General features: G+C 31.5%; 2 protein-coding genes across 3 annotated transcripts; one reads left to right on the top strand and one right to left on the bottom strand.

The window, feature by feature from the left end:
* Nucleotides 1-709: 709 nt before the first annotated feature.
* Nucleotides 710-4,812, bottom strand: LOC100786322 (probable polyol transporter 6). Its single transcript, XM_003538797.4, has 2 exons — nucleotides 4,601-4,812; nucleotides 710-2,401 (listed from the first exon to the last, which is right to left on the bottom strand). Exons 1-2 carry the CDS (start codon nucleotides 4,740-4,742, stop codon nucleotides 1,005-1,007), a joined length of 1,539 nt encoding a protein of 512 aa, XP_003538845.1. The 5' UTR covers nucleotides 4,743-4,812; the 3' UTR covers nucleotides 710-1,004.
* Nucleotides 4,813-9,893: 5,081 nt separating this feature from the next.
* Nucleotides 9,894-12,903, top strand: LOC100785804 (probable protein phosphatase 2C 55). 2 transcript variants are annotated; one of them, XM_006590616.4, is made up of 5 exons: nucleotides 9,894-10,054; nucleotides 10,468-11,116; nucleotides 11,424-11,748; nucleotides 12,174-12,323; nucleotides 12,499-12,903. In XM_006590616.4, exons 2-5 carry the CDS (start codon nucleotides 10,617-10,619, stop codon nucleotides 12,793-12,795), a joined length of 1,272 nt encoding a protein of 423 aa, XP_006590679.1. In that variant the 5' UTR covers nucleotides 9,894-10,054; nucleotides 10,468-10,616; the 3' UTR covers nucleotides 12,796-12,903. The 2 variants fall into 2 exon arrangements, with proteins under 2 accessions (XP_006590679.1, XP_003538844.1); XM_003538796.5 differs by having other exon boundaries at nucleotides 9,910-10,054; nucleotides 10,605-11,116.
* Nucleotides 12,904-12,990: the final 87 nt, after the last annotated feature.

The following is a 12,990-nucleotide window of genomic DNA, read 5'->3' as shown; positions in this document are numbered from 1 at the left end:
AAAAATCAAATAGAATCAGACTTTCTTATTAAATATATCGTTCTAATTTATATAAACATAATAGAATCTTATATAATTGTGTTCATATTTTGGTTTGAGTTGATTTTTAAGTAGCATATTTCGACATTTTTTAGGAGACATTAATTGATTGCCTATTAAATACTACTATGTGAATAAACTAACTTCAAAGTATGTGTTGCTAGGTAAGTTTGAGATCAAAATCTCAATTATATATAAAAATGAAGTAAAATTCTTCATTACTCGATTTTGCTTTTCTTCCAAAATCAAAGAGGGGGAGGTTTTTATATAGAAGTGGACCGGAAACAAAACTGCACAAGGAGGTGGGGGAGAGGACGACAGTGGGAGTTGTTGAAAGTTAACAGGCCGGCCGGGAAAGGGAAAATGATCGAAAAGGTTTGGGAGGATAGGGCTAATTAAAAAAATAGGTATAGCTTAGAAGAACTAAAATAAAAATTATTTAAGGTGACATGTCAGGAGTTTATGGTCATGTTTGTAGTATGCTAATATAGACTTCTTAATTTTAGCTACATTTAGTCATTAACAAGTAACAATAACTGAATGGTAACGTGCAGGGATCAAAACATATATATAAAAAACATTACAGGAATTAAATTGAAAAGAAAATTAAAATGAAAAATGACTAAAAAAAGTCAAGCATATAGTTATATATTATAGGAACAAAAATATATTTAAGTGCCAACAAAGATACATAATTCTTGAATTTTGGTGAATTAAGAATACAATACATGCAGTACGTACATGCACCTCAAATTATGCAGATGGTTATATGAACATTCATTTATATCAAATATTCTGTCAATAGCTATTATTTATATCTTTCTCGATCTATTATCATATAACTTATGATACACACTTTTCTATTTAAGTGTTATCTAGGTGTACACCTATTATTTTCCTAAATTATATCAGCGACAGAAACATGACCCTGGCTAATTAAATGCTCACTCTCTAAAGATCATTGTTTATTTCATGCATGAAATCCATAACTCAGGCTTCACTTGTATCTCCGACTTGGAATTTTTCCCAAAGATTGTCTCCATATCTTCTAATGACCTTCCTTTGGTTTCAGGCAAGGAGTAGTAGAACCACCAAGCCAACGCAGTGATACCAACATACATAAAGAAAGTACCGCCTAATGTTATCTTTTTATAAATTGAAATGAAACTGGTAACCACTACGACATTGGCAATTCTATTCACAGTCACACCAATGGCAAGACCTTGTGCTCTCAACCTGAGGGGAAAAATCTCAGAGCTATAAACCCACGTCACAGGTCCAATACCAATAGCCACAAAAGCTACAAATATGTAGGTAAAAACAATGGTAAAACCCATTGCCCACAATTGTTTTTCTTTGGAGTTTTCCACCATGGTCATGCAAAAACCCAATCCTAAGAGGGTCACAACCACACCACCTGCACTAATCAGCAACAGAATCCTCCTCCCAACCCTGTCCAACAAGAAAGCAGATATGAATGTAAACACAGCTTGGCTAATTCCCATACCAACCGTGGCTAGAAGGAGCATGCTCTTGTCCATGATTCCTGTTTTCTCAAACACCCTTGGACTATATAGCAAAATACTTTCTATTCCACAAACCTGTTGGAACACATGAACTCCAATAGCTGCAACTAGTATATTACGCACTGGTAGTGAAGGTTTACACAACAGTTCCTTAAGAGCTCCTGCACCACTTCGAATTTGCTTTGGAACATGGACAATGTCTTCTGTGCACTTTTCATCAATCCCAGCAGCACCTTTTATTTCCTTCAAGCGTTTTTCAGCTTCTTCCTTTGTATTAGAGACTAATAAAAGCACTTTCCTTGCCTCACCTACACGTCCTTGCATGATTAACCACCTTGGAGACTCTACCAACTTGAACATGAGAATGACAAGAACAAGTGAAGGAACTGCAGGAACAACCAACATGGTTCTCCATCCAAGTTTCAGAGACAGTTTTCCAAGGAAGTAGTTTGAGACATAGCCAAGCAAGAGTCCAAAGTTGAGGGAAACGTCTGGGAGAGAAATGAGAAAGCCTCTGTAGGAAGGGGATGAAATTTCTGCACTGTAAACCGGTGCTATGATCAATGCAAAACCTACACCTATTCCAACAATGCATCTTCCAATGATTAAGATTGAATAGGATGGGCCATAGCCCATTAGAAGGGAGCCCAATAAGAAGATGACAGAAGCTAGAATGATGGTGTAACGGCGACCGAGATAATCAGAGGTTCTTCCTGCAACCATGCATGCAGGTAGCGCGCACACATTTAAGATCCCTGCCAAGAGCCCCACTTGTAGGTCACTGATCTGAAGTTCTTCCTTTATGAATAAGAGTGCTCCAGCCATCACTCCCGTTACTGAAAAAATAATACTAGTATTATTGCTTATACAGTACTCCCACTATAATTAGGAAAAAAAAAAGTTAACGAATTAATTTATATCTAATTTTTTAAAATTCGTCACTAAAATTTTACTATATTGAGAAACATATTTGATCATTTTAAGTCGCTCCCAAGTCCCAATTTACTTCTAACAAATAATTAAGTACACCCAAAATTCACATTAAAAAAAAAAAGGACATGTACAAGTTAGATCAGACGACTACGATAATATATTTGTTTAACAAAAATTATACTATTAGAGAGTATCGGCATTATGGGTCTATAATAAGAATAATATGGTACAGATGGTAAACTAATAAATAATAATACATATTGTAAAAATTACACCAAAAATACTATTAATGAACACTAAAGATTATAATTATGAATAGTGGGTGAATAAGATACTCCTTCTCTCAGTCTCAAATATACGAAAAAAATCTCAAATATAAAAAAAAAATCATTTTAGTATTATTTTTATTTAAAACATAGACTATTTTCCTAAATTACCATTCCTTAAAACTTGGTATAAAAATAAAAAAGAATCATTCAAAACAAAATCTCAATTAGATGAAAGATGTTTTTGAAATTATTTTATTAAATAAGGTAAAGTTAATTAGTTAAAATTTGTTTTTATTTAAAACTAGAAAAATACATTTGAGATTGAAGGAAATATTAATTATAGCACTAATTTTCATACTCGTACTTTTAACGTACTCATACCCTTACTCATTTATTACTTGCATTTTAATAATTAACTTGAAGGTGATCTCTTGAAATTTTTTATTTATTTATTTATACTTGAAATATTTTTGTTTGACAAAAAAATAATAAAACATGAAAGTTATTATAATATTAATATTAACATTACCAGTGAAAACCAAACTCAAAAAAGAGGGCATTGATTAAAAGTATACTATATATAATTTAATTGAAAAATACTTAAAGATAATACAATATTTAATAATATTATACAAATAAACAGAATTGTTTAACCTGATTTAAAATAAATTTTTAAAAACATTTCGAATTCTAAAAATATAAAATATAAGAAATATATGCGGGATGCATTGAGTTGAGTTACTTGAGTACTAGCTATAATACTTGTACCGACATTCATGCCTATAATACTTTATTTAAACCTGTAGTTGAGTTACTTGAGTAAGTTATTACTTAAACCTGGAGGTAAATTTATTTAATGGGTGAAAACTTACACTTCATAAGTAATTTTTATGAATACTGTCAAGTTTTGATCAAATTATCATCTCTCGTGTAGACACATAATATTTATAAGTATACTCATTAAAAAAACTACATCAAGGAAAAAAAATTTAACACCTAACCTTTTTTTTTCATCATTAACTTTCTTTTCTGCATGGGTCGCAGAAAGCTTAGGAAGAGGACTAGTCCCACATTACAATCACATATAAACTAAGAATATTGGAAATCACTAGTTGAATTCTAAATTGTGACAACTGATCCTTTCTTTGTTTACTTCAAAAAACATAGGAAATGAACTTTGCATTAAAAGCAAATGTTTTTCAAAGTTTCTTGTTCCTTAAAAGCTGAAAAACACTAAATATATATCTCACATAAAATGTGCTAAATGCAAATTAATTTTTTTAGCAATAAAATCTTCTCTGTTAGTATGATATATTATATTGCTCAGTTCATTTTTTTTTTAATTAACACTGCTAAATTCACAATATCTATAATAACATATTACTTTCATTAAACAAGTGTTATATCAACGTAAGCAGACCTAATTAATACTTAACCGTAAGTATAGAATTTTTTGTAGTCATAGTTTCAGTGGCCACCTATGTGATATAATATTCATGACTATATAGTTTCAATTACTTATTTGGGAGTGATTTTTTGCATTAGTCGTGATTTGGAAGTAAGAAATTAAAAAAAAAATCATATAATTAATAATACATACTTTAGTATTTATGGTCATAATTTTTCATTTGGTTATTATTATAATAATATTATCGTTCCACAAAAAAAAATATTAGCGACTAAATAATACCTAATAATAAATAGTACGTAATTATTGACAAATCTTCTGGTAACTGAAAAGTACATTTTCATTGTGGACTTTTAAAATCCAATACTCAAGAACTAATTATCACCCAAGCAATTATATGTGATGAACAAGAATAAGTCACTCACCATAACCAAATATAGCAGAGATAATAGTGGCAGCCGTCACACAAGCACAAGCATACTTGTTGAGCTTTTGACTGTCCCCATTTTCACCATTACCATCTTCCTTGGGCAGTTGGCATTGTCCATTTGTATCTTTCGCAGACATTTTTTAATGTTGCTAGTGTGATCGAAAAAGAATTCAAGTGATGACCATTAATATAGAGAGAGGGACTCAAATTTGAAAAAATTTAAGAGTACGTTGAGCCAATTATATGCAAATGTTGTTTGACTCTCAGAAAGAAACTAATAAATAATATATTGTTTTCATTGGCATTCTAATCATAAAAAAAGTTTATTTAACTCCGGTTATTTTTAATACTCTTCAGAAACGACTGTTCAACGTCGTGATTAGATGTATAGCATTCTTCTGGAGCTTATTTTTGTTGGCAAATTAACTGCTAACTTATTATATTCACCGTAAAATTTATAAGAGAAACTATATTTTTATTTTAAGGGACCAGGAAAAAAAAGATTATTTTTCTAAGGAATGTGACTTTATTAATTTTTAATATTTTATATTTTTAAATTATTGATTATTTTTAAAATTTATTCATATCGTATCCTTTCTCAGATTTCAGTTTTTTTTTTTTCACAATAACTACTTTTCTAATTAAAAAATTTATTCATATATCAAATCTCAGCAAGTTATAATGTTCTTAAATTATTTTTTAACCAAAAATAACTGATAGAAAACTAGATTTCTATTGGTGGGCTTTTTAAATCTTAAATGTATCTTTTATTTAACACAATCATGTTTAAGGTTAATACTAAATAAGAAGATATATCTAGGTAAAAATGCAAACTTTAATTAGTTACCTTATAGGAGACTAATTGAGCTTCCACCAAACTCAAAACTTGTTTGTTATATTGATCGGATAGGGTTTAATTCTTCGCATATATATATATATATATATATATATATATATATATATATATATATATATATATATATATATATATATATATATATAGTCTCTTTTTTTCATTATATATTCTTCATCAAAATCAACAAATATTTTATGTGATAATTTATAATTAAATTACTATTTAAAATTATTTTATTCTTTTAGTATATAGTTTTTTATTAAAATTATTTCCATATATTTTTTATAATTTTAATTCTTAATGTATATGTTTTTAATTTATAGTTTAAAATTTTAGTTAAATTAAAATAATGGGTGTAACACAGACACTTTCAAGCTAATATATATATATGTGTGTTCCTCTCTTGATTGATGTGTAATGACAAATATTACTGCCACGTGGAGTTATAGAACATAATTAACATCAGTATGCAGTTGATTCGAGGCAAATTATTTTCTGCTTCCCTTTATGAAAGGTTGTAGACAGAGCGATCTTTCAGATTGTATATAGTTATTCACCACCGATCCAATCAAATAAAACGATCACAATCTCTGGATTTTTTTTATAGCACAAATCGCCGGGTTTTCCGATGATACTATATTCATAATGATATAATTTCTTTTGAAATTAACTTATATATATATATATATATATATATATAGATTTTAATTAAAGGAAATATTTTTCAGTTGGAGACATTCTTAATTAAATTTTAAGAGTCTAACTCATTAATTAAATAGTGTATATGAGTTATGATAAATTGTCTTATATATTAAGGGATTTAGCTTACTTGGTTAAGTAATGTACATGGATTGTTATAATTTTTTTTTTATATTTAGTTTAGTTACTTACAGAGTAAAAAAATTCTTTTGTCAAATTTTTATGGATAAAAAAAAACTAAATATAAAAAAGGATATTTTTGTCTTTTTCATTTTTTGGTTAAGGCCTAAGGGGTTTAAATAGTACTACTTCTACTTGGGTGCCAATATCAGGGTTCATAAAGAAACCGTACTGTGATAAACCGAATGCTCAAACCATTAAGGGATATCTGATCATTACATGCTTGCCAATTGCTTTATGCACCTCATTTTTACTTGTTGCTCCAAAATTTCTAATACTTCCATCTTACCCTGCCTCTTTCAAGCAAATCCTAGCCGTCTCTCCCCCAAACTTCCATAACCATTGTGCCCTAACACCACCGCCACAATCACCAAACAGCTCCAAGTCCAAATGAGCCCATTTCAAAGCATATCTAGAACAACCAAAAACTTATAATTTGGTAAAATTATGGAAAACTTGGTCTGTAACATATAGGTATTTGAGAGTTGTATTCTAGAATACCTGTTCTAAAATATATGTGGATATATTATGGAATTGATATTCCTAATACATTTCTAATACGTCTATCGTTTAGGATTACTTAATTTGTAAAATACATAGTTGTATTCTAAAATAAATGTTATGTAATTAATATATCCACATATATTTTGGAATATGTTAGAGTTCGAGGACCAAGCAGCCTCCTGAAGAAGAAGAAGAGAGCTAAGGGAAGAAAACTTTGCTGTTTTTCATTCATACTCCAGCGCTTATTACACAGGATATATATATAAAGGGTAACGGAAAAACCAACAAAAAGCATATCCCAGGGAATATTCTAACAGAATGATATTCCCTGCTATTTCCACTACTTTATCATGGCTTCCTCTACGATGCTTGAAGCTGGTGTTGTTGCCTTCCTCTTGGGCCTTGCACTGTTTTCTTCTCGTACCCCCTTGCTTCCTGCAAACCTCACCCCTATTTCCACTCGTATCAGAATACAACTCTGGAACACTCTGATTTATGTCTACAGTTTTGAATTAATTCTGCTGTTGGATGATTTGGTTGATCATAGTTGTAGCCTGCAGACATAAATCAGGAAACTTCGATGTTTACTTCTACTGTTAGTAAATGGTTGGTTTAATGTTTATTGCGAAGAATATGCATTGTCATTGTGTTGTAAAGAATTGAATTCCATTGAAGTTCAATTTTTCCCCATGAATCAAATTCCACATTATTCTAGCATCCCCAAAGATGTAATTAAACGAGTCTATCTCATTTGATTAAATAGAGATATATGAATCTTATAAGTCTCTTGATATTGTATTTAATTTATATGAATAAAAATAATAATGTAATTGCAACCTTTTCCTATAAGGTTGTAATGGTTTAATTCCTTGCAATAGATTTAAATTTGTTTGAAAAGGCTTTTGAAGAGTTTATAAATTCTGTCGATTAGCTTATAAATTCTTTTGAATAAAAGCTTATTTGATACATGAATTTATTTTAATAGTTTATTTTTCATAAATTACTTAAATAGTTTATATTGATAAGTTACTTCAAGTAGCTTATTATGAAAAATAAACTAATTTATAAATTTTTAGTTTTCCTTTTTCTCAATTTTATTCTTACTGATTTATTTGAAATTTTATTATATCCTTTTATTCAATTTAAAATTCTTTTATCTTTTTAGTTCATTGTATGAAAAAAATTATATATAATTTTATGTTCTTACATACACACCATGGTTGTTAAACTCGCGATTCTATGTAGAATCGTGGAGGTTCCGTAAACTTGACTCGTAGAATCGAATCGTAAACTCGTAAGAGTTTACTCAAAAGGGCAGCAACAGAACCCACTACCTAAAAGGCAGCAACAAAACTCACTACCCACCCTTGATGAAGCCAGAATTTAAATTAACAGATAATTTGTCCATGTTCGGAGGACCACCTTAGCATTGCCAGAATTCAACACTAAGCATCGTTTCAAACTTTCAATTAACAGAGATTTCAATTAACAAATACTCCCTTAATTTAGGGATAGAACCCAAAACTCAACACTACAATGAAGCTAACAATAGCCTTGCTAGAATTTCAATTAACAGATACTTCCTTAATAAGCATCATTTCAAACTTTCAATTAACAGAGATGAATTAACAAAGAAGCTTTGAGAAAGAAAACACCTTAGCGTCGTGGAGCAAAGCTTGGAGCTAGGTCAGGAAATGAGGGCTTTCGATGAGTGCGGACTTTTAAGTTTCAAACAATGACGAGGACCACCACGACGCGATTAGCTCAGCAGTCCAGCACTGCAGCACGACAGCTATGACGACAACCACGAAGACGCGAGTAGCTCAACGAGAGTCACTTTAGGGGGTTAGTAGCTTGAACAAGGTAGAGTGAGTGAGTAGAAAGAGTCGCGAGAGTCATTTTTGAGGGTTGTTGTACGACGCCGTTTCGGATTTTCATAAACTCGTGGACTCGGAGCAGACTCGCGAATCTACCCAAACTCGTCCGAGTCTACGTAAAATCGGAAGAGTCTACTCCGGTTTCGATTCTACTTCCGATTTAACTCGTCAACCCTTAGTAGAATCGTAAAATCGTAAGATTTTACGATTTAAATCGAGAGTTTAACAACCATGATACACACGATATTTAACTTATCAATTGTCATTATTATATCATTTTTTAAAGTTAAAAAAATTTAATTTTATCATTTTTTTATAATACACAACTATAAAATTATTATCCTACTTTTTAAGATGACAAGTAATTATAAATAAAATTTAAATATTATAAATATTTAAATGTCTTTTTACATCATTTGACATTTCATAATTAACTAACTTATAAGCTTTTAAACCGCCTCCCAACTCCTAACATGTAATTAAGCTGGGAGGGGAAACTCTATATGCTACAAGAAAGACAAAGTTATTTATTATTTGAGAAAATATCGAATATAATAAAAAATTTCTCTATTTACATTATCTTACAATATAAATTAAGATTTTATCATACAATCTCAATTTCACCTATATAAAAGAAGGTTATCAAGGTTTAAATATATCAACTTTAATCCAACTTATAAGTTAATATATGTTTTACCTTGATAAGAATAACATGAGTTTTACATGAAAAATATAAAATTTTTCTATTTCCATCCTAAATCAACACAGTCATCATGTGTTATGTATTCGTTATTTGTAGGGTGAATTTATTTAAACTTTAAAAATATTTTTTATATAAACATTCTTTTAAGAAATACATAGAATTTATTTCTTATAATAAATAAATAATTTTTTTAAGTAAAAATAATCTAAATAAACATATTAAAAAATAAAAATTACTTATTTTATTAAAATAAATATTTATTTCAATAAATAAGTTTCAATGAGATGGATTATAATCTCATCAATTTCTAACATATTTTTGTTATATCTTATCATATTTTAAGGGGAGTATTTGTTTCTAAGTTATCTGGTTTATTTCCAAAAATACGAGGATGAGAATATTTATTCCTCTGTTTGCTTGTTATTTCAATTTTTGTTAAGAGGTAATAAAAAAAGTTTTCCGGTATACTCTTTTGAAAGGAAGGCACAGGGAAACCTTGGTGAGTAAAAATACAGAGATGCCCTCGATTGTTATTATCTTTCATTGACGTTACAAGCCTCCTGTGTTTCATTCACCGCCGCATTTTGTTCTTGTTGTTGCTCTTTCAACAGGAAACTCCTCCTTCAACAGGTACGCCATAGAACATTAGAATCCATCTTCTTTTTCTTGCTGGTATTAATTTACGGTGGGACCACATTGGAATTCATGCCTAAACTTTTTTCTGAGTGCCCTGTTTAACTTTAAACCGCTTCATTTTTTTTTAATTGGCTTTGACATATTCAATTTTTTTTTAAATATAAGATAGTGCCTAAGTAGTATTGAACAGGTTGATGAAATCCATTATTGACTGATGCAAAATTGATACAGTCCCAGTACATTTGCTTCTCAATAAAAAGATATTTCCCAAGTCAAAACATTTTGGGGGTTTCTCTCACAAATGATTATATCAATTATTTAGTACTTGCTCTTTGCATCTGGTGGGGTGTTTGTTTTCATGAAGTTAGAAACTTCGAATAATATTTGTTCAAATTTCAACATTTCAGATTATGAGTGCGGTTCATTACTCTTGAAGCAAGGTTTGGTGGGGGTAAAAAAGGAATGAGTTTTGTTAATTCAAATCACACCCGTGGTTTCACATTATTCTTAATCGGGAAACTGAATTAAGGGTATTTTTGCATAGGGGAATAAGATCATGCCTGGCATTCTCTCAAGGCTGAATGCAACCATTTACTGTCGCATTCGGGAAGCAATAACAAGGCAACAAGGAGTGCCGACATCCTTGTACAGAAGTTCAGCTTTGCCTCTTTGTTCGCTCACTTCAAGTCACACACTTCACACAAAATCAATGATTACTGCCTCACATTCCAATGCTATGCTGGGAGATGTTTATGCTTATGGCTTAATCTCAGGTCGTGGTAGTGTGCGAGACTTCACAAAGCCTGCTGTAGGTTGCTTGAGGGGTAGTGTGAATCTAAGGAGACTACAACCATTGTATGGTCCTTTGAGTTTTGGGTGTTCTACTTTTGATGCTAATAGGAGGATCCGGGATTCGAGTTTGCTGCATGGATCATGGCTCAAGAATTTCTCAGCCTCTTCTTCTGCTTGCTACTCAGCCGGGGCTGCACATGCTGTCTCATTTGATGGAAGCCCTCCTGATGAACAGCTTGCAAATTCCTCTTTTTCGCCTGACCCGTATGTGATTGTTGTTCTTAATATTTTGAATTCTATTTCTCCATGAATTGCTTCAAATAATATATTTTGGATGCCGATTTTGATGCCATGAAGGAAGCTTACCCTATTTATACCGTGTTTGAAAGAGTGGGGTAATGATTCTGCAGCAAGTTCCAGAAGTGTGACTTACTATTTGCATTTTCCACACTTTTGAGTATTTCCATGAGAGTCCAATTTTTCTTTTCACCAATTATATCTGTAAACAGTAATGTATATTTCTTGCAGCTGATACTTACTTATCCTGAGCATTGAGTACTGTTATTTTCAGAACTATTGTTGGTGGTAAGCCCTTGAAGATGTTGTCAGGATCTTGTTACCTACCACATCCAGATAAGGAGGAGACAGGAGGAGAGGATGCTCATTTTATTTGCACGGATGAACAAGCAATTGGTGTTGCTGATGGTGTAGGTGGCTGGGCGGATGTTGGCGTTAATGCAGGACTGTTTGCACAGGAACTTATATCCAATTTAGTGAGAGCAATTCAAAAGGAGCCTAAAGGTTCTTTTAATCTGACAAGAGTGTTAAGGGAAGCTCACGCAAATACAAAGGTCAAGGGTTCATCAACAGCTTGTATTGTTGCTCTTACTGACAAGGTAATTTAATCATCATACATGTTTCATGCCTACTGAATATTAAATGGTTTGTTTTCTTCTTATATGCATAAACATGAAAGTTTTTCTACATTTTCACCTATGTCTGGTATAATGCATCCTCCAACACTTATTGTGTTTCATAATTCATTTTATTTGAAGTAATTGTGTGCAAATACCAAATGGGGTTGAAGATTACATCATTACAATTATTATCATATTAAGCATGTTTTCCACCAAGCTATTTTAAAGTCAAAAGTTAAATTAAGCTTAGAAATGGATTTAAAGCACGCCGGGAGCTCTACCGGCTTCTGCTTCGTCTACAATATTGGCATGTGATCATGCAAATACTTATTCTTAAGTATTGTCTAACCAGTTCATAAGTCTCGAGTTCTTATGTATAATGTCTGATTAGTTTCTTGGTCCAGGGACTACATGCTATTAATTTGGGTGACAGTGGATTCATTGTGGTTAGAGATGGATGCACCATTTTCGAGTCCCCTTCTCAACAGCATGACTTCAATTTCCCATATCAGTTGGAGAGTGGGAATGGCGCTGATCTACCCAGCTCTGGTGAGGTAAAGTTCACGCATCAACTTTGTTAATAAGATGTAATTTTATTTGGCCTGGCTTTCACGTTCGGCAGGATGCCTAATGGAAGATGAAGTCTTTTTGGAAAATGAGTTTGTCAATTGTGTGCCTTTATGGAAAGTCAAACAAACTAAGCATATCTATTTGCAATAATGCATCCAGGTTTTTACCATACCCGTTGCTTCAGGAGATGTGGTCATTTCTGGAACAGATGGTTTATTTGACAATTTGTACAACAGTGAGATCACTGGAGTTGTTGAACATGCAATTAGGGCTGGACTAGAGCCCCAAGTAACTGCTCAGAAGATAGCAGCACTGGCTCGTCAGCGAGCACTGTCCAAGAGTAGTCGGACACCATTTTCTACTGCTGCTGAAAAAGCTGGATTCTGTTATTATGGTGGCAAACTTGATGACATAACTGTTGTTGTCTCATACATATCAGGTTCAGTGAGTGAGTGAGTCTCATTTTTGTTCTACATGTTTGAACTGGTGGAAGAGAATGAAATGTAACGATATTATGGTCCATTTTTTTTGGATTGGTATAACGAAGATGAGATATAATGGAAACTAGTAGTGAAATTTATTCTATCTTATTCCACTGTTTATCGTTAATTATCTTTTTACCTAGTTTGGAAAGAATAAGATGGAATAAAA

Source organism: Glycine max, chromosome 11 (genome assembly GCF_000004515.6).
Source record: "Glycine max cultivar Williams 82 chromosome 11, Glycine_max_v4.0, whole genome shotgun sequence".
In the NCBI taxonomy this organism is placed as follows: Eukaryota; Viridiplantae; Streptophyta; class Magnoliopsida; order Fabales; family Fabaceae; genus Glycine; species Glycine max.
Note: the sequence above shows the minus strand (reverse complement) of the source record. Positions and strands in the feature narration are given on the sequence as shown.